Source organism: Sorex fumeus, unplaced genomic scaffold (assembly GCF_029834395.1).
Source record: "Sorex fumeus unplaced genomic scaffold, SorFum_2.1 ptg000024l, whole genome shotgun sequence".
Classification (NCBI taxonomy): domain Eukaryota; kingdom Metazoa; phylum Chordata; class Mammalia; order Eulipotyphla; family Soricidae; genus Sorex; species Sorex fumeus.
The window spans coordinates 49191982-49214129 of NW_026606081.1; the positions used below are offsets into that span (position 1 = coordinate 49191982).

Genomic DNA, 22148 nt, shown 5'->3' on the forward strand with positions numbered 1-22148 from the left:
GTGTTCGCCAGGAACCTAGTGAATAAACAACTGAACCCCCCTCCACACGGTTGCCTCTGATCTCCGGCACTTGTTAGCCATCTGCTTGTTATTCTGATTTTTTAATCCAGTTTTTTTTCCTTACCTCACCCCCTCTGCATTATCTCTGTATCTGACACTTTGGAATTCAGATCAGCCGTCGGGAGATTAGCTGGTTGTTGGGGCGGTTCTGTTTGCTTTCCTGCCAACAGAGATCTATTGGCACCTTGGACTCAATCGTGAGAGAGCATGGTTTTCAGAAAGTCACGTTTGGAGGTTTGTGCCTAAGCCTTGAATGTTACTGGTGGGCTTTGGAAAGTGTTAGGATGCTCCAGAAGCTGTCTTTTTATTTTCAATGTCAAGAGAGGCCTAAGTCTTCCCCATACCCACCAGATCCTACTGGCACTAGCAGTTTGGGATGGTGCATATTGGAAGGCAGGGCGGCATTGGCTTGTTTCTTTGGACTGGATTCTCAGGGGTTGTTGGAGATTGCCCGCCGACTTGCACGCTTTCTTCCTATATACAGTGACCTGGGCATTGATGTCTGGGAGGCTGTGGGTGTGAGGACATCTTCCATGACAAACTCCCAGATACGTTGAAAGGCTCAGTGGAAACAAGGCCCATGCAAGGCTTGGCTTTCTGAGCTGGGAGCTGTCCACACAAGCCAGTCACTGAATTTGTTCCATACCCTCCTGTTGATGATTCTCCGAAAGCGCCACCTTTGACTAGGCAGGAACTTGTGGGCCTTTCTCTCTCCCTATCAAAGACTTGGAGCCCTCTGGATAGGGATCCTGAAACTCCACTACGTTTGAATGACTCTTGTCTAGCCATGGAGGAAGCATGACCTCTCTGCTGTAGGCTAGCTCCAGTTCACATCCAGGCACCCGGGGCCCAAGTTCAAGTTCGGGCACCTAAGCTCCATTCAGGTCCAGGCTCTCGACTTTCACTGCCGTGAGGACCGTAAAGCAAGGCCAGAATCTGTTTCTGTGAGGTCAACGGAGAGCAGAGGATCATGGATCTTAGCAGAAGGGGGACTTTCTGGCTTGGACCTGGTCACGTGGGTACCCCAGCCAGGAGAGACTTGTGGGGTGCTGGAGGCCAGCCTGGGTGCATTCACTCACACCAGGAGCCACAACTTCCTGCGGGATGTTTTCTTATCAGTAACTTTGTGGAAGAAGCTCTGTCACCTCTAATCAGTCATCTTCCTTTGGGGGGCAGGGAGGGACCCCTAGTGGTTTGCTCCCCGTGCTGTTCTACTTAAACAAGAACGTCTTTCTGTATCTTCCGGCTCCAGGAGACGGACAATAGCCAAGACTGGCTGTCTCGGAATTCTGGAATTCTCTGGTCTCGAGTGAACCCCATGGACTGGCATCTAGAAGAAGGGAAGAGAGTTCCTGGATTTTGATCTCTCTGGTCACAGGGACCAACTATTTCTGGCAACAGCATGGAGCTCTGTCTCACAGCAGTTTTCCGTGTGTGTGTGTGTGTGTGTGTGTGTGTGTGTGTGTGTGTGTGTGTATCTTGCTGGGAATGGAACCCAGGGCCTCCCACCTGCAAGGTAGCTCAGCCGGCGCTGTGCCCACGAGCCTCTGCATGCATTGCAGCTTTGCAGTGTGAACTACGGGTGCCTGTTGGGACCCATCCCTGCCCGCATGTCCCTAACGCAAGGGAACTTCCAGCCCCCTCACACTTTGAGGGGCTCTCTGCTGGCTTCATCATAGTCCCAAGGGCTTCGCGATGGGGCAAAAAGTGCTTCTGCTTCTCCTTACTGATGGTGTGGCCCTGAGGCCCGAACTCTTTTCCATGTTCCTCCCCTGCCTTGCCTTGTTGCTGATGTTGTGCTGATGGGGTCGGAGTGGAGGAAATCGCCTGACCGGGCCCCAGCCGGAAGTCCCTTAGTGATGGGAGGTGGCAGAAGTGGAGCAACCAGGATGGTGCCTGGCACATGTGCTGGCCCCAGGACTCATTCTCTCAGTGGGATGTCTGCAACTCAGGCATTGTGGGTGCCGGGCTGCTCTCCCAGACCCCCGACTCCATCCCCAGGAGTCTCACGTATCCCAGATCACTCTCCTTTGAGCACAGGGCTGGGTTGATGTACTTTAGCGTTGATCTCCCTGGACCTTTCTCCCTCGCCTGGCCCTGCAGCGGACATTCCCATGAAACCGTTTACAGCCTGCATACCGGGGGCCCTCTCACAGCTGCAAAGGCCTCTGGGAAAGAGTGGTTGAACCCATGTTATCATCAGAGGGTTGAGGAGAAGGACTGGACTCCATTAAGTGACGGAGGGGATGGGGCTGGGGGTGGGGGGTGGTCTTCCTGTTTGAGTTAGGGGGCCTTTGACACGGTCCACCCAGAGGCCCCAGTGACCTTCTGGTGACCCTGGTTCTATTTCTTAGGGCCACATGAACCCAGTGACTGACTGTACCCCCCTTCTCTTAGGAACTGTCTCTAAGGGGAACTTTATGGGGGACCCCAGGCCAATCTGGAGCACTCCCCTAACCTTGTCAGGCCCCAGGAACTTGGCTTTGCCCAGGACATGCCCAGGAAGCTGCACAGGAGCCTTCTAGAAAGCATCCGGCATGGCCGGGAGATTGGGCTGCATGCCCTCTGACAGGGGGTGGAAGGGCGTGGCGGGGGGGCGGCTGGCCAGGACTCAGCGCCCTCATTGGTTCGTGCGGGAGCAGATGACGCATGGACTCATCATGGGGTGATGATGTCCGTGATGCCATAGGTAGTCTAGGGATTAAACCAGAGTTGCCTCATGCCCAGGCATGCACTTAGCCCCAATGCTATGGTGAACCGGTATTCCTGGTGCGTGTTATTAATAACGGAGTCCGGGAGGTGGAGGCTGTTCCAAGTGGAAGAGGTTGCCCAGATGCTCCGTCCTCTCTGCCCTGTGGCCCGTAGCTTCCTTCCTTCTTCTCCATGTGTCCTCTTTTCTCTGCTGAGCAGCTGGGGGCTGAGTCCAGTGATGCACCTGCTGGGTGGGCCCCCACACTCTTCTCCGTGGAATGAATGGGCTGGATCGGGGGTTTCCTGGCCATTGTGACATGGGCTCAATGCAGATACTTTTCTTGAAGGACAGGAAGTGTCTCCTCAAGTGGCCCCAGGAGGCCCCACTGCTGTCCTGGTGGTTCCCAGACACCCAGGTTAGTGTCAGGGTTCACATACACCGTGTGGATCAGGCAGCCCTGGTGGGGCTGGGGACCCCAGGGCTGCACCCCATGATGGCATCGATTGTCGAGCAGGTAGGGTGTTTGCTTTGCATGCAGCCAACACGGCTGACCCGAGTTCGATTCCTCTGCCCCTCTCAGAGAGCCTGGAAGGCTACCCAGAATATCTCGCCTGCACGGCAAAGCCTGGCAAGCTACCCATGACATATTCGATATGCCAAACACAGTAACAAGTCTCACAATGTTACTATGCCTGTTCGAGCAAATCGATGAACAACGGGAGGACAGTGACAGTTGGCTTTTTGGGGTCACATCCGGCTGTGCTCAGGGGTTCCTCCTGGCTCTGCACTCAGGAATTACTCATGGTGGTGATCGGGGAACCATATGGGATGCCAGGGATCAAACCTGGGTCAGCCATGTGCAAGGCAAATGTCCTTCCTGCTGTACCATCGCTCTGGCCCAGTTCACTGTGGTTTTAACCTGGAAGTTTCTCATTAGTGCAGGTGTGAGTTTTGGTCTCATCTTTCCCTGCGCTGGGCCCCATCTTCCTGTTTTCTTCAGAGAAGTCTCTGCTCAGGTCTTGAGCCCATTTTTGGATTACATTGTTGTGTTTGGGCGGTTGAGTTATGTAAATTCTTTGTATATTTGGTTGTTCTTGGACACTGTGAAAATCTGGAAAAATTTCCCAACATTAAAAAACACGACATGGTCCAAAAATCTCCCACCACTTCTCTGGAAGCCTGTGTTGGGCCAGTTTTCTGATGTCTAGCTGAATAACAATCTGTAAGTTTTCAGTTCTGTGGGTCTCTGGACCAGCACCAGAACCCAGCTCCTCCCTGTAAGATGCAGGCCCAGCATCTCAGCGCCCACATTCTGGGAACTCCAGACTTTTCTCCCAGCCAACGGGGTCTGTGTTTTCACAAATTCCCAAGCATTTAAGCCAGAGATGTGCTAGACGAAGAGGTCCCCTTGTGGAAGAGGTCCCCTTGGAATGCTTAGACATCAGGGAGGCCGTGACTGCTCTCTGGCATGTTAATGAAATGTGTCCTGGTCACTAATGCATTGCCTGGAAGAGTGAATGGCTGGTTTGGTGGCAAGAAGGAGTCAAGGCCTGAGACTTGGGTTTTGCTTATAGTTTTGCATTCTGACCACCACCGTGAGATTCAGAGATGTTTTGAGTTCCTGATTGAGATCATGGTGCAAAAACAGATTTTCCAGTGCCAGTGGGTTCTTGAGCATCGTATGAAAGAGTTGCATACAAAACTCGGAAGACTGAAAGTTTATTGTACAGAAAAGGTAGATGGTTCCAGGTCCCTACCCAGCTGTCCAGGCCACTCCTTTACCATGAATTATGGCCAGGTTCTGTCCCTGATGCTGCCCGGTCATGTAATCGACTTCCTGGTCTGGTCCTGAGATGCCTGCCTGTACCAAGCTCTATCCAGGCTCTTGCAGCCCCACCTGACCTGAGGGTCCCGTAGAGAGAGAGAGAGAGGTGGGTCAAGGGAATGCGTGTTCCGAAAAGGAAGACTAGAGAGAGGGCTGGCACTCTAGGCCTCCTTTTATCCGGTAGCCAAAGCCCACCCCCAGCTATCCATTTTACATTCTGATTGGCTGCCTGTTCCATGGGGAGAGATTTAAGGTGACCTGGGGCTGGACACCTCAGCTCCTGCTGTGTCACTCAGGGGACCCTGTGTGGTATTAAAGTGGATCCACGGAAGACAACTGCCATACTTGCTGTACCATCTTCCTCTCATGTCCAAGAGAGTAAGGATATTTTTTGGGGGGGCTTTTGTGTCACATCCGGCGATGTACAGGGGTGACTCCTGACTCTGCACTCAGAAATTACTCCTGGCAGTGCTCTGGGGACCACATGGGATGCTGGGAATCGAACCCAGGTCTGCTATATGCAAGGCAAACGCCCTACCCATTGTACTATTGCTCCAGCCCTGAGTGTAGCACTGTAGCACTGTTCTCCCGTCGTTCATCGATTTGCTCGAACAGGCCTAGTAACATCTCCATCATGAGACTTGTTGTTACTGTGTTTGGCATATCGAATACGTCACGGGTAGCTTGCCAGGCTTTGCCGTGCGGGTGAGATACTCTTGGTAGCTTGCCGGGCTCTCCTAGAGGGGCTGAGGAATCGAACTCGGATCGGCCATGTTGGCTGCATGCAAGGCAAACGCCCTACCATTGTGCTATCGCTCCAGCCCTAAGTGTAAGAATTTTAATAAGAAATTAAAACCCAACAACTTCATTAGGAATTTTAATTCCCAGCTGATGTTACTCTGTGGTTTTACACTTTCAAGAATTTTGTCTTAGCCCAACAAAACCAACAGTTACCACATGGGTATTTATCAATCTACTTATTTCTATGAAATTTTACAGCTTTCCTGTTGACTTCACGCACTTCATCTACTACCAGATTTCCAGCCCCACCCACACTCTCCAAATGGGTCCCTTCCCCTGTGACCTCACCCGCTTTCCCATCAGGCTCATTTGTAATTTTATATTTGTTCGTGTTTTGCGGCTCTATCCGGTGATGTCAGGGTTTAGTCCTAGTAACAATAATCCGATGGATATTTGTGCTGAGGGATCACCCCTGGCAATACTCAGGGCACCATATGCAGGACCAGGGAAACCTGTGCTTTCTGTCAGGCCCTAAGTTAAACAATGTTTATTTTCCTAATAAGAAGGCTCACTGGAATTTGGGAAACTGATATCCGTGGAGCAGAGTTCCTCCCAGTTCAAGCCCTGTGGACTTTCTCTGACTCGGGCAGTGAGCCCAGGATGGGCTAAGGGCTTTGCAGAAATGGAAAGCTGGAAGGCCGGCCTTCTGCTCTGGTTCTGCCTGGATTTCTCTGGCCCTAGTTTGAGGTGGGTGATTTGAGGGAGTGAGAGCTGTTTGTTACTTCCTCAGGACCCGTGGTCTGTCTTCACAGCAACTTCCCGCGCTGAGTCCAGGAAAGAGTTTTTGGGGTTTGAAAGTGAATGGCAGACAATAGCAAATCGGGAACATACGTGTGCATGCAGCTTGGGGTTGAAAGAAGAGGGAATGAGTGTGAGTTTAAATAGCATGTTTCCTATGCACCTTTTATGAAAAATGTGCCTCCCTAACGAGCTCATCCAGGGACTGTTTAACATTTCAAAGGATTCTGAAGGGCTCTGGCTTCTCAAAAGTCGCCAACAATTTTAGCTGTTGTCATCATTAGACTTCAAAGCAGGAGGGCTGCGGGCTCTTAAATGCTAATGTCAATGCTTTTAATCCCTACCTTTGTGTTGAGATTAGGGGTACCGAAGGATAGCATTTCAGGGACAAGCTGAATCTTTTTGTTGTTGTCGTTTTCCTTCCCCCCTCCCCAAGAATTGGAATGAAAGCCCCGCTCTCTGGAGAACAACAACAAAATAATTGTTCTTCACTCATTGCGGCTGGGGGTTTGGTTTTCGATTTTGGCTCTCTGCGGTGGTGAAATCTGCACGTTGGTTTATCATCGGAGCAGAAGGGATGAAAGGGTTTGGCTCCAGCAGAAGAACTTCATGCTTTCAGCCTGTGTCTGTGCACCATCAAGAGGCAGTTCTCATGTTATTGAATAATTAAGTTTTAGAGTTTTCTTTTGGTGGTAGAGCAGGACTGGCAGTGCACGGGGTCCTTTTTTGGCTTGGTTCCTGGAGGACCATATGGTCTGGGCTTCTGTGCTCAGCCCACTGAGCTATCTCTCTGGTGCCTCTTATTATTATTTTATGTATAATTATTATTTTTATAATAATTTATTTAAAATAATTTATTATTTATAATAATATTGCTCCAGCCCACCGAGAGTATCTCGCCCACACGGCAGAGCCTGGCAAGCCACCCGTGATGTATTCAATATGCCAAACACAGTAACAACAAAATCTCCAATGGAGACGTTACTGGGCCCGCTCGAGCAATAATAATATATTATATTATATTTATAATAATAAAATATTTATAATAATAAATACTTTATTATTTTTATCTATAGATCTATTTATTAAATCCCTGTGAGACAGAGCATTACAGAGCTATTCATGATTGGGTTTCAGTCATATAATGTTCTAACACCTATCCCTCCACCAGTGTAATTTCCCAGCACCAATGTCCCCAGTCTCTCTCCCATCCCCCCAGATTCCCCTACCCCAGCCTGCCTCTATAGCAGATACCTCTCTTCTTGCATTTTCTCTCTCCTCTCACTCTCTCTTTCTCCTCTCTCTCCTCTCTCTCTCTCTCTCATTGTAGGAATTATAGTTTGCAATACAGATGCTGAAAGGTTATCATGTATATCCCTTTACCTACTTTCAACACTCAGTTCTTATCCAGAGTGATCATTTCCAACTATTGCTGTCATACTGGACCTTCCCCTATCTGAACTCCCCTCCACCCACCACACCCTGGTGGTAATTTCCAACCATTGACCAGTCCTACCAGTGCCACATTTTAATAATCTTTGATTCTCCCCATTAATGTCTAGGAGCCCTTGAGGCCACTTCCAGCAGAACTCACAAGTTGCTTTCCAGGTGTGTGTGTGTGTGTGTGTGTGTGTGTAGTGTGTATGTGTGGTGTGTATGTGGGGTCTTACCAGTATCAGGGGTGCTGGGGAGCAAACCCACGGCCTTGTACTCTCCAGGCATGCACTTGGTCCCTAGAGTTCCCTCCCTGCCCCAAATTATTCTGGATGTGCCATTATTCCTGCACGGGATGCCCCAGGATACATGCTGTTCCTGTCCTAGTGCCCACAGGGATAGAAGTCCCATGGAAATGAGGGCTGGGGAGAGGGGAGCGAGTCAGGCCCCAGAGGACACTCAGCTAGAAGTTAGAGACCCAGGCAAGGCTTCTCTTACCTGCCAGCCAACCTGCGGGGCTCAGGAGAGTCATTCTGGGCCTCAGTTGTTTCATTCACCTTGAGCTGGTGGCATAGATGCTTGGCTTTCCCTGCTTTCTTTTCTGCTGTCAAGTGATTTCATTCTATTTATTTATTTTATGTTTGTTTGCTTGTTTGGGGGCCACACCTACTGATGTTCAAGGGTTATTCCTAGATCCGTACTCAGGAATTACTCCTGGAGGTGCTCCAGGTGCCATACGGGATGCCGGGAATCGAACCTGGTCAACCAGATGCAAGGCAAGCAACCTAGCTTCCTTACTATCTTTGCGGCCCCTAACCTATTTGATTCTAATCTCATGAAGCCGCACATAAAGCATTCAACAAACCAGCAAGCCATGCATGCCACTAGTCTTTTTGTTTCTTTGTTTTTTTAGGGGGTTTATACCTGGTAGAGGTCTTGGGGTTATTTCTACTCTGTGCTCAGGGGTATTGCTTCAGGTGATGCTGGGGAGGGGAACCACACGTTGTGGTGTTGTGGATCAAACCAGGGCCTCTAACGTGCAAAGTGTGCAATCAACCCTTTGAGCTGAACCCCTCAGCCCCAAGAGCCACCAGTCTTGATGTGATGGACCCAACACTGGGCTCCTTTTGCAGAGGAAATGAGCCTGTTCTCATTTTCAAAGGAGTCTGGTATGGCCAAGTCAGGGACAAAGATCACTTTGCCACCTTCTTTCAGTATAGCCACTAAAAGAGGATTTGGAGGTGAGGAAAGTGGAAGACAGTTCTGAAATGTTTAGGTTAGAATGAACCTGGGCCTGAGCCCCCTAAAGATGGGAAGAGATGGGAGATGAAAAAAGACAGATCCAGGAAAGATAGTGCAAGGGTCATCTGAGATTCCAGAATTTCTCCCTTGGGGATTTTCTTTTCAGTTAAAAATGTGAACAACCAAAGCATTACACTTACACACCTTTTCCAGGCAGATGAAGAACACAGAAGAGTAATCATTTTGACTGTTGGTAGCTTTCTTCTACTTTGGATTTAGTGATTAAAACAACAACAATATACAGATTCTCAGGTGGAAAATTTCCCCCAGTAACACAAGTTGTTGTTGAATATTGAACTTAAGATTTCTATCTGTGTTGAGCAGAGAGCAGAGATGCATGGGTTGGATTATTTGTGCTTCAGGGAACAAAAGAGAGTTTGGGGCATTGATCTTCTCTAAATATTACAAGTGACATCGTTTCATATTTGAAGGAGGGACAGACCTGCCAGTGGCTTCTCTGCCCTTCGTGAACCTCAGGGGGGTGCCTGATGGGAATCTCACGGTCTCAGAAATTGGCAGCACGCTCACAGATTGTGCAGGAGAAAAGGATGACTTCCTGTTTCCTACTTCCAGCCTCAAAAGGAAGAGGGTGAAGTTAGGCCCTGGGATGGGGAACAGAGGAGGGATTTGGCCACTGCATGACCAGGATGCCCAGGTACAGGTCGGGATCCTGAGTGTTTGTTAAATGGACAGAAAAAAAAGGGGTGTGTGGGTTTTTCTTTCCCGCTCCTCCTGGTATACCAGAATTCAGCACTGGAGACCTGGACCAGAAGCATGAGGGTGTCTCAGGGCCCGGTTGGGTTTGTTCAGAAGCTCAGCACTGCAATGGGCAGGTGATTGCAGCCAATTCCTACAGGACTCTCAGACTGGCCGCCCCCTGAAACCTTTGAAGCATCCCCACCCACCTCATTTCCACTGCAAGAGGCCACAGTGTCCTCTCCATGGAGATGTAAAGCTCTGGGGATCCTGGGGTTTATCTGGTATGCATGGGGATTCCCCTTCTGATGTCCCAACCCCATTTTTTTATTTATTTAACAAAGGGGACTTTTTATTTATATAATCCTCCCTCCCCACCCCACACACACCCGGTAGTGCTCAGGATTTACTCCTGATTTAGTTGCTCAGGGATCACTCCTGGTCGGGCTCCCTTGGGGTACCCCGAGTGGTGTCTGACATCAAATGGGAGTCAGCCACGTGTAAGGCAGATGCCTTCTGCCCTGCATCATCTCCGTGGTCTCCCCACAACCTTATTTAAGTAGGGGTCTGAATATTTTGAAAATTCATGTCGTGGAAACACAGAAAAAGTCTGCTTAAAGTATTGACTTTTCAGTTTGGAAACTTTCCAGTTAAGGTCTAGGCAGGAAGGTATGGAAAGGGTGCTTTCTCCACGTCTTATTCTGCTATTATACTCACCTTCCCAGAGTCTATTTTTGTCCACAATGTCAGGTTTTTAAATCTGGCTTGATTCTCTTTCTACACCCAGAGCTGGGTATCACTGACCAATAGCGATCAGAATGGTTATTGCGACTCGAGGCGTCTCCAGGATTCTGTCATCTGGCACGGAACATCATGTGCCAACAACTTGACCAGGACTTAGATGGAGCGGTTTGAACTTGAACTGACCTAGGACTGAATTAATTACCTGGAATATGGGCCCAGCTGCAGGCCTGTTCTGTGATGGGCTTTATGGCCAGGGCTAGGTGAGAAGTACAGTTTAGTGACAGATCTTAGAATTTCAGGCCCAAGGTACATAAATACCCTCCTTGCTGCTCTGCAAAATCACAGTGAAAATGTTTGTTCTAAAACAGATTCCAGCCTGTTCTCTCTTTACAAGGACTCCTCAAATGGAATTTGGGTAACCAAATCCCTGACATGAAATGCCTTTCCCTTCTCAGTTTTCCTGTCTATGGGTTGTTTTGTTCCTCAGTCTTTGCTCTGCACACACATCCATCGTTGGGCGCGGAACCATGATTCCAGAGTGAGTGGGCCCTTTCCCAGACAGATGCCCTGTCTCATTCCTCTGCTTGTGAGCTTGGGGACCTCATTTCCATTCATTTCTGGCACTTCTTCCGTGTCTGGATCTGCAGTCCAGCTCTGGCCACGTGAAGGGGAACCAAGCTGAGACTTTGCTCTTGCCGGAGAAGTGTCTTTCTTCCTAGGTCAGCTAAAAGCTTCATTTCTTCAGTGGGGTGAGTTTGCTCAGGAGCTAGGAGGCTGGGCAGCGTGAGGGAGAGTGTGTTGGACGTTGCTTGCCTGGCTCATGCTGTTCATTTGCTTTGGTTTTTGGTTTGGGGGCCACATCTGTCACTGTTTGGGGCCATACCTGACTCTGAGGGAGCACCTGGGCCTATATGGGGTGCCGGGGACTGAAATGGGGTCAGCTACGTGCAAGGCAAGTGCCTTAACCCTGTCCTATCTCTCCGGCACAGAGATATTAATTTTTAAGTGGGCTTCGAAGTCTCTAGACTCTTCTAGTGCTGGAAAAGCCTCAGGTCAGGCCCATTTCTTGAAAAAAAAAAAACAAGTGGGAAGCTCATGGTCTTAGGGATGTCTCAGTTCAGGTTGAACTGGATGTGTATAGTCGGATTCAGGTGCTTTGGACTTCCTGAAAACAGAACAAAACACGCTTTTCATTAGTTTCTCCTGGATTTGTGCTCAGGCATGACTCCTGGTGGTGCTCAGGGGACTGAATTTGGGTCAGCTGCACGTAAGGCAAGCACCTTAAGCACCTTACCATACCATCTCTCCAGCCCGATATTTTTTTTTCTTTTTGGATCACACCAATCCCACCACCATTACACCTTCCCACCACCATTATTTTGAATTTTCCCACCACCATTCAAGCCTGCCTGCCACTGACAGATGCTAAATAACTTATTTTCTATTGCTTATTATGAATATCATGAGAGGTTGTGCGGCCGCTTTTGCGATCACCTGCTCCTGGAATTCTAAAATTGCAAATGACTGGGGTCCAGAGACATCTCTGTAGGGAGCTAATCCACTTTGGGATTCATTTGTGAGTCTCTGGATCATGACTGGTGATGCGCTGAGATGGTGCCCGGAGGCAGATCGTGGGTCTGACAGCCAGGACCCCAAGCAGGCAGGGAGAAGGGAAGGGGCGGCTCATCTCTGCCACCGCCATGTGTCCAGCCGAATATTTTGGCTATTAACTATTATTATTGCTATTATCATCATCATCATCATCATTTGGCTTTGGGGCCAAACTCAGAGATGCTCAGGGTTTACTCCTGGCTCTGTGCTCAAGCAATCACTTCTGGAGGGGCTCAGGGGATCATCATATGTGGTGTTGGGGATAGACCCTTGGTCAGCTGTGTGCAAGGCAAATGCTTTACCTGTTATATATTCATCCAGTCCTTGTTTTAGCTATTGAAGAGAGATCAGAAGCCTGACGAGAGCCTTGTGTACCCCACGAAAAGGGATATGTGATGTACGTGTGACCCATTCAGCATTAGACACTGTTTTGATGTTTGCTGTAGCGAACAGAGCTTGTTTAACAGAAATCAGCTGCAGCTTTGTCAATGTTCAAATCTTAACGACCAAGGTGGTACAGATACTCTTTCTGATTTCCTACGGCATTCAGGAATGAGGGATTCTCCATGCTAGTTAATATTAAGATCGAAACATAAAATCATCGTATTCTTTGACAGTCTGATTTTTTTACCCTAGATGATTTAATATTAAAATGAATTTCTGATGGACAACTTCCATGTTTAGTTAATTTTTTTTTTGCAGTGGTGAAGGTAGGTGGGCACTCTGGTGAGGGTGTGGCACTGGACTCCTGTCCACATGGAGGACTGTCATGGACTGTATTGTAAAATCCTGGTGCCTAGAAAAAAGAAAATAGAAAATAGAAAAAAGGGGGCTTTGAATATGCAGTTAAATAATGATCACGGGGCTGGAGTGATAGCACAGCGGGTAGGGTGTTTGCCTTGCATGTGGCCGACCCGGTTCGATTCCTAGCATCCCATATGGTCCCCTGAGCACCACCTGGAGTGATTCCTGAGTTCAGAGCCAGGAGCAATCCCTGTGCATCGCTGGGTGTGACCCAAAAAGCAAAATAAATAAATAAATAACGATCACATATAGGTGTGTGCTTACCTATATTTTAAACATTTATCTATTTATTTATTGGATTTTGGGTCACATGCATCGCATCAGCTCAGGGCTTACTCCTTGCTCTGTGCTCACGGATCATGCCTCGAGGGTCTCAGGGGAACATACTGGCGGCCAAACATGGGTTGACTGTGCAAGGTGGGGCCTTGACCACTGTACCGTTTCTCTGCCCCCTCCATATTTAATTTTTAGTATTATATTTTTAAAAAATGTCTGTTTCAGTGACTTTTTCTGAGAATTTTTAATGTGCCTTTTGTGACTCTGTGGTAAGTGGCCTTGCTTTTCCGTCTCTGACCTTTTCCAGTGCCTCGCCCCAGGCATTCGGTGTACGGGGTGGACGGAGGACAGTGTGGGCACAGGACAGCTGGGAGGGGACAGGAGATGATGGCAGAGAATCCCATAGTCATGCCTTGGGCGGGGGAAGTTATCTGTGAACATCATTTAATGGGTCCCATAATGTAGTCCAAGAAGCCAGTGGTTGGGAGAGTGACCAGCCTGAATTTGAATGTCCATGGCGTATCTGGGGGAAAGATACTTGGTTCTGGGCACTAATGCCTTGGAGAGCCAGAAAAAGGCCCGATGGTGATTCTGATGGAAGGGAGTGGCACCTGGCGATGCTCAGGGCTGACTCCTGGCTCTGTGCTTAGGCATTGCTTCTGATGGTACACGGGGGACTGTATGGGGTGCCAGGGATCTCTCCTGGGTCTGGCATTCAAGGCAACCACCCTACACACTATACTATCCCTCTTGCCCCTGATGGTACATTTTTGGAAATCATTCCCTATGAGATTTAAAGCTGAACACAGCTGGAGATGTGGGGAAAGGGAATAAAGGTGATTGGAAAAGAGTCCCAGAGAATAGCTTGGTTTCACGGGCAGAGGAGCAGTTGAGCGGTAGGAAGTGAGGGCAAGAATGCCTGGCATGATAGCATGTAAGGACTGAGGTCATGCAGAGAGCTGGCAATGGGGTGACTGCCAGTTACATTAGTTAGAAGAAAATGTGTCTAAGTGTCACATTTAGAAACAGTTAAATATGGAAAAGCATGCAGGATCAACCAAGAAGCATGCATAATAAATGCTGCGACTTTCAGGACAGGGGCAGCATCCTAAATCCAGATGGTTTCCCAGGTGCCAAGTGAGAAATCCCCAGTTCAGAAACATGGGGGGCGGCCTTCCGCCTCACACATCTGGATCTGCAGGCTTTTCTGGCAGGGTCTGACCTGGCACCCTCCTACCCTCCAGCTCTGGTCTTGCTGTGAGGCCTCACCCCCCTCCCCCCGCATCCCCTCAGATGCACCTTGCCAGGGCGCCTTCCCAGGTTGCCTTCTGCTCTCCAGGTTACCCTCTACTTGGTTAAGTTTATGGTAATGGACGACAGTGGGAGCTTAAGTGTTTGGGGCATTGTGAGGATTGGGGGCTGGGGAAGAGGTCTGGGCCACCCATGGCGGTACTCAGGGCCTGTTCCTGACTCTGTGCTCACGAGTGACCCCTGGCAGTACCGAGGGGGACCGGATGTGGCATGGGGTCAAGTCAGAGCAAGCAGCTTGCCCCTCATTCTGTCTTACCTGGCCCACATCAGTTCATTTTTCTTTCTCTTTTGAAATTTATTTGTTATTTATTATTTGCCTTTTGGGGGTCACACCCAATGATACTCAGAGTTACTCCTGGCTCTGCACTCAGGAATCGCTCTTGGTGGTGCTCAGGGAACCCTATGGGATGCAGGGGATCGAAACCAGGTTGGCCATGTGCAAGGCAAACATCCTCCCCGCTGTATTATCGCTCTGCCCCCCTGGTTTGGTTTTCTAACGTTATACCCCAGTGTAGCTGTCACCAGAAACCAGTTTTTCTAACATGCCCACCACCCTCTACTGCCATATTTTCCTCCTGCCCGATCCTGACCTTTTGGATTAGACACTGATGTGCCTCGTTCTGCCTCTCATTCACTCAGTATTCCATGTGCCTCTTTTCTTCTCGAATTATTTGCAGACGAACTGAATTTAAAGCCCCCACGTGTCATCACTGGCCTCAATAGACTTTCTAGACCAACAACTCATACTTTTCTTACCTCTTCCTACCCTTCAGCCAAGTAGGTCTATGAGGGGCTGTGTTCACTGACTTCTCCCCACCGTGTCGTTGCTCAGGTGATTCTTTCTTGCTGTTGATTCATGCTAAACACACACACACACACACACACACACACACACACACACACACACACACACTCTGTCTCTGTCTCTCTCTGCCTCTCTCTGTCTCTGTCTGTCTGTCTGTCTGTCTGTCTGTCTGTCTCTCTCTCTCTCTCTCTCTCTCTCTCTCATGGAGCCACTGGCATCCTTAGATTTCCATCTCAGACCTTCATGCCCACACCCAGAGGTGAGTTGTCCTGCCTGCCTTTGGTCCTACCCACCTTGCTTTATTCTTCTCGGGTTGGCGTTCACTCTTTTCTCCGTGTACTTGTCCTGTGTACATAAGTAGCTTGCCTGGTAATATCCAGGGCAAACACAGATGTGACCCATCTGAGCATAGGAGAGGCTTCCTGGAGGAGGTCTGGAAGCTGTGGTCTGTGTGGGATGGAAGTGACAGTGGGGGCGGGGAACTAGCTCTGGGGAGGAGAATCTGGAGAGATATGTTTGGAGCAGAGACGCCTGGCAAAGCAGCAACACCTTTCTGGGCATTGTGACTTTCCTTTACTGGCAGTGAAGGGAGTGAAACTCAGAAAACAGGTACCCCCCTTCCCCCCCCCAACAATGTCTGACTTCTAGCAAAAATCCTTCACATTCATTTACGATGTTTGTGGTCTTTGGATGTCACCGTCACTGTCACTGTCACTGTCCTCCCATTGTTCATCAATTTTCTCGAGTGGGCCCAGTAACGTCTCCATTTTGAGACTTTGTTGTCACTGTGTTTGGCATATTGAATGCGTCACGGGTAGCTTGCCAGGCTTTGCTGTGAGCCTTTGGATGATAGCTGAAAAATCAGCTCAGCTCTCCCTTCCGCCCCATACCTGCCTCCAAACTTGTATGCTATTGATTTCATAGCGACTGGAAATAAAGGAAGTATAGACCGCAGGGCAAATGGATCAGCAGATTCAAATGGAAGAGTCCTATGGTGCTGTAGCTGCTTCTGGTGTTTTGGAGGTCATTGCAAAAGCTGGGCAGTCATGAGATTCAGGTCAGAAGGTGAGTGGGCCGGGGATGTCTGGCCCTCCATGGCGCCCAAGCCCTGAGGCGCAGGGGAGGGATAAGCAGAAAAGTACTGGGCAGAGTCCCAGTCAACCCTCCCCCACCCCTTCCATCCCTCCCCTTGGTCTCTCACCTCTCTCTCTCTTTCACTCTCTGTCTCTCTCTTACCTCTCTCTCTGTCTCTCTCTGTCTCTCTCTCTCTCATAGTAATGATTTTTCACTTGCTTTTTTGACCCAGAAAAGTGATAGTGAGTCTTGTGTGAGGTGCCTGAAGACTCTTCCCCTTGTTCTCCTCCATACCCACTTCCTTTGCATGGACCGAGGCCTAGTGCTTTACAAAGTGGTTCTGGGACAGAAAAAGGAGATCATGCCCACTTGGGGTTGCAGTTTCAGTGGTCACCCCTGAAGGTGTTCAGTTGGGTTCAGTTGGCTGTATGTAGGCGGCATTGAGAAATGACAACCTCACACTCGGAATTCAGGCGCCTGGCGCCCCCGTGGCATGTGTGTCAAAGTCTCTGATGGGTATTACTCTCAGTGGCAACGTCAAGGCTGCCACTTCTTGTTCACACAGGTCTTGTGTGCCTCCCTCGGAGACATCTTTGCCTCCACACTTTCTAGAAGTTCCTTTCTTCCCCGCCCCACCTATTGCATCCTCTGGTCTGTAGCTGCGTGGGCTTTGGACCCTCTTTGTGCAGAAAGGTTGTTGACACATGTTTCATTCCAATCTACTAGAGATGCATCGTGAAAACAAAGTTGACTCGAGACATGGAAAAATCAGAATTTCCTTAAGCCTCCCTGCTTGATTTGTTCTATTTGTAAGTTTGGGAATTTAGAAAAAGAAGATTAAAAAAAAAAAGATTGAAAAACCAACTGTAGGGAGGTGCTGTGAAGCACATTGGGTCAACTCCAGTTTGAGACTGAAGTCCCTTTGCTTGACCAGGAGCTCCACGTAGCCACATGGTCTGTACATTCCTTGAAACACATGTAGTTTGTGTATGCTTTTACACGTTAAGTTTTTAAGAGCACTGAGAATGTCTGTCTGAGGAGGCTTCCAGGTAATGGGTCAGGTTCCCAAGTCATCAGACCCTGAGAACCACGACAGGAACAACCCAAACCGGGAGGAATAAAACAAAATAGCCTTGGGACAGAGCAATAGCACAACAGGGAGGGCATTTCCCTTGCATGTGATCTTGGCACCCAAAATTCTCCCCTGAGCCCTCTAGGAGTGATTCCTGAGAGCAGAGCCATGAGTAAGCCCTGAATCCAGCCCAGGGTGCCCCCAAAAATAGACAAACAAGCAACTCCAAAAAGCAAAACAAACAAACGAAAACCAAAATAGCCAAAATACATCAAGAACTTGACCTCCCGTCACTTGTGTGTGTGTGTGTGTGTGTGTGTGTGTGTGTTTGTGTGTGTGTGTGAGTGTGTTTTGGTGCTGGAGATTGTTGGGGTGTTGGATGATGCCTGACCATAGTCAGGTGACTTCTTGTAGCACACGGGACCCAGCTGGCATAGGTGGCACCACAAACAAGTGCTTTCACTTTTGCACTCTCTCTGGCCCACTCTCACTCTTAAATTGATCCAGCTTTGTAAATGGAATGAACCAGGACCTTCAGGGAAATTCAAAGTCAAAACTGCTAGCTTCCCTTTAAAATCCTGAGTGTAAAATCAGTTATACATTTGTTTGAGAATTATAATGCCATATCCAAATCGTGTCTCTGTCTGATATGTGAATTCCCTCCTATCCTCTCAAATCGATCTGCTTTGTCAAAATTCTCTCATTCTAAACTTCTCAGCACTGATGACTGTGATGACCCCACCGAATTGACTTGGGGACATAAACTCTGGTCCACGATGGTTTAAGGGAGGTTTCGAGATTGGAGACTGAGGCCGGAGGGCAGATACTTAACGAAATCTGTAACAACAGGGGTTCCTGGCTCACACTCTCATACCTCAAGAAGCCATCCCCCCACCACTGGCTTCTCTGCATAGGGTTTGTTCGATTGAGGCCAGACCTTCCTAAGTGTTCTCTGTGTTACCACCTGGTTCGGATGGATAAAATACTTAGCTGCCCTTCCCTCCTGCCGCTTACCCTCCTCGGCTCTCTAATTCAATCCAGCAACCCGGTCTATTTACTGCCTGATTCTTCGGTGTCTGTATGACCTCCGCCTGTACTCAAGTGGGGTAGGGGTCCCTGAGTCTCCCTCCCTTGCCAGGCCCGCATTTAGGAGGCCCTCGTGGTAGTGTGAGACTGCCCCAAATATTCATCACTTCACATCCCGGTCTGTGAACAGCTCTTATTTCCCAGTTTGATGGCAAATGTGACTCAAAGTTACTTTCCAGAAATTTCCCAGCCACCTCCTTCCTCTGAACCTTCCCTCCTTCTCAGCCCTTTCTGTAAAGACACTGTAAAGAGTCCTGTGCACCACACTAGGGGAAAAGGCAGCTCAGATAGAGAAGGGAGCACCAAATAAAGGGTGTTGGGTGGATCCTCCCAGGATGAGAGATGCGTGCTGAGAGTAGACTATAGACGGAACATGATCGCCACTCAATGCCTCTTTCCCAAACCACAGCACCCAAAAGGAGAGAGAAAACAAAAGGGAATACCCTGCCACAGGGCTGGGGGGGGGATGGGGGGTGGGGGGGGTGGGAGGGATACTGGGATTAGTGATGGTGCAGAATGGGCACTGGTGGAGGGATGGGTACTCAATCATTGTATAACTGAAACCCAAGCACAAAAAATTGTAAGTCTACAAATGTGCCACATGGTGTTTCACACACACACACACACACACACACACACACACACACAAAAAGAGTCCTGTGTGCTTCAAACCCTTCAGCGCTTCACATTGCACTTGCTGTGAAGTATAAACGTTCACCCTCTGTACGGGGTCACTTTCTTGCTTGACCTCTTTACCTTTCTCCTGCACTCCTTTCCGGTCAAATGACTCTCTCTGACCCAAGGGCCTTTGCACACTCTCCCCAATGTCTGAAACACCACTTTCTCTGTTCTCCTGGGCTGGTTTCTCATCCAGAAGGTCTCAGTCAGATACTCTCCTTGAACTTAGCACAATGTGTGCCTTCATTGCTTCTTCCCGGGACCTTTGCTGTCCTGTGTGGGTACTGGTTCTCCTAGGGCCATCACAGTGACAAGGACTGCTGGGCTCTTCCTAATTGTCTGCTGAATAAATGAGAATCCCTGTGGACATGACTGTCACCATTAGCTTATGTCAGTAGTATGGCCATTCACACCACTGGTTCATGTACTAAGTTATTACTTTTGAATTAAATGGAAGTATCTATATGCCTGCATCACCTGGATTCATTAAGTTATTTGGGTTTAGTTGAGCCACACCTGGCTTACTCCTGCCTCTGTGCTCTGGGATCTTGCCTGATGCATTAAGTTGTTTTTTTTTTTTTAAAATTACCTTTTTAAAATTACCACCCCGAGCCTCGCGACGAGCCAGACGGACGAGGGCTGGAGAGATAGCACAGCGGATAGGGCGTTTGCCTTGCACGCGGCCGACCCGGGTTCCATTCCCAGCATCCCATATGGTCCCCTGAGCACCGCCAGGAGTAACTCCTGAGTGCAGAGTCAGGAGTAACCCTTGTGCATTGCCAGGTGTGACCCAAAAAGCAAAATAAAAAACCAAAAAAAAACCCCCAAAATTACCTTCATGGCTCTATACACGTCGAGCCTCCTATAGCTTGTCAAGCTATAGAAGCTGCCAGGTTCTGTCTTGACACCCAGCAAACGTGGCCCATTTCTTATCCTTGTCTCTATACCTTGGCACCTGTGCAGAGGACTGAAAAGAATTGAGAACACTGCACCATCATGGATTTCTTAAAAAAAAAAAAAATCGCCCAACAAAATTCAAATGCTGGAAAAGAAAAATCAGCTTTTTCTGATGCGCAACCGCCAAGCATTTGGGAACCCCAAGCGGGTTGATAAACATGTTGGAAAACCAAACAACAACAACACAAAAAACCGCGCTCCCCCTCCCCAGCCCAACCCCCAAAGGCAGCTGTGCTGCCGCCGCGCACCCCTAACTCGGCGTGCCCCCTTGTGCCGGCCCCCACCCCCACCCCCTGCGCGCCCCGCCGTGGTTTGGCAATCGGTGGCTCCGGAAACAACGGTGCGGTGCGCGGTGCAGCGGGGCTGCCCCCCTCCCCCCATGCAGGTTCGCGGGCTGCTGCCGGGCGGAGCCGTTGTCCGCGGGCCCCGCGTGTCCCCGGCCCGGCGTGGGCGTTGCGCCCGGGGCGCAGGTGGGCGAGGCCGGCGGGCCCCGCGGCGCGATGTGAATGTGCGCGCGCGGAGCCGCTGCTGCTCGGGCCTCCGTGCTCGGCCTGGCCTGGTCCTCGGCCAGTAAGTAGGAGCATGCCCGCGTGAGGGGGCCCGGGCGCGTGGGGGCGCGCACACACTCCCGCGCGCACACGCATCCGCGCGCACACACACACACCCGCGCGCACACACACACGCGCGCACGCACGCACGCCACCCCGAGCCTTGCGACGAGCCAGACGGACGAGGCGCTGCAGGGGCGCCCAGCAGCCCGGCCTTCGTCCCCCGGATCTGCAGCGCCTGCTCGGACCCCCGGGGCCCACGCGCCCCGCGGCGCCCTCCCCGCCACCGCCCCCCCGCGCCTCGAGCTTCTGGAACCGACACCCCCGCGGACTGCAGGGGGGACCCCCTCCCCCGGAGCCAGCCTGCGCCGGGGACTGCGGGCCGCGCGGCCCAGGGGGCCCGGGGGAGGGGGGGTGCTGGGCGGCCGGCGTGGACACCGTCACCGCGATCGCCTCGCCGCTCGGCCGGCCGCCGGGTGCGGGGGACCTGCCGCCACCCCCCGCCAGGCCCCGCGGGCCGCCCCGGAGGCCCCCGGCCGCCGCGTTTGTTTGGGGCTTTTGTGCCGCGCTCCCCGTCGGCCAAGCACTCCGGCGCTGAATCGGGCCATTGTCTGCGCCCGCATCGCTTTCAAGCTGCAAAGTCTCGGCGCCCCCCACCCCACCCCACCCGCCCGCGCCCTCCCCGCCTCCTCGGGGGGCCGCGGGGAGCCCTCCGGAACGTGCCTCTCCTCCTCCCCCCCAGGAATCTGGAAGCTATAAGCCGGGCGGATTGCAAATGAAGTGTAATGCATTGTGGGACGTGTGTAAAATCGGAGGCTTCGCCGTGGGGGGGTGTGGGGGCGTGGGGAGCGCCGGACCCGCCGCTGGCGGTGTAGACGCCGCCGCCGCCGCCGCCGCCGCCGAGGAGGGGCTGGGAAAATGCGCGCAGAGTCCGCCCGGGTCGTGCCCGCCGTAGACGGATGAAGCAGCAGCGGCAGCCGCGGCGGCGCTGAGGCCCCGAGCTCGGGCACCCCCGCGGGTCGCCCCCCACCCCGCCCCTCCCGTCCACACCCCCTCCCCCTCCCCTCCCCAGACCCCATCGCCCCCTCGGCACCCCCCTCCCCAACCATGAAGAAGACCCGGAGTACCACCCTGCGGCGCGCCTGGCCTAGCTCGGATTTCTCCGACCGGGCCTCGGAGCGCATGAGGTCCCGCAGCGAGAAGGACTACCGGCTGCACAAGCGCTTCCCCGCGGCCTTCGCGGCCCCCGCCGCGCGGGGCTACATGACATCAGGTGGGTGACGGCGTCGCGGCCCCCCGCGGGCCGGCTGCGGCGGGCGCGGGCGCGGGGAGGGGGCTGCCGCTGATGGATGCGCTAAGTTACCCACGGAGCCCGCAGCCACCATTTTGTACCTTCGCAGGCTCCCCCCCGCCCCCAAAGCAGGCCCCGGCGACCCCCGGAGCAGGGGGGGACGCGCGGGGAGCTCGTAGTTAGGTGAAATCGCGGGGGGCTGCGGGTGGGGGGCGCGCGGGTGCTGCGCGCGGCGGGACTGCAAGCTGCGCGCAGCGGCCGCCTCCGCCCGCAGCCCCCTCCTCCGGGCTGCCTGGGGATTTAAATCTCAACGCCCCTCCACCCCTCTGACGGCACCCTCCCT

The 22148-nt window shown here is 51.3% G+C and overlaps 1 protein-coding gene across 5 annotated transcripts in view; it reads left to right on the forward strand.

Annotated features, from left to right (window-relative positions):
* The window catches only part of STOX2 (storkhead box 2), a 208125-nt gene that overhangs the window by 73444 nt on the left and 112533 nt on the right, over positions 1-22148 (forward strand). For 2 of the 5 annotated variants that reach the window (XM_056114374.1, XM_056114375.1), the window contains exon 1: positions 21649-21787. The exons of 2 other annotated variants lie outside the window; for them this stretch is intronic. Coding sequence is in view for 1 of the 3 variants with exons in the window: in XM_056114373.1 (XP_055970348.1) it covers positions 21622-21787 (166 nt within the window). In the remaining 2 variants the exon portion in view is untranslated. Of the gene's footprint in view, positions 1-21585; positions 21788-22148 lie in introns of those variants that run through there. One more of the 5 variants, XM_056114373.1, reaches the window with a different exon arrangement.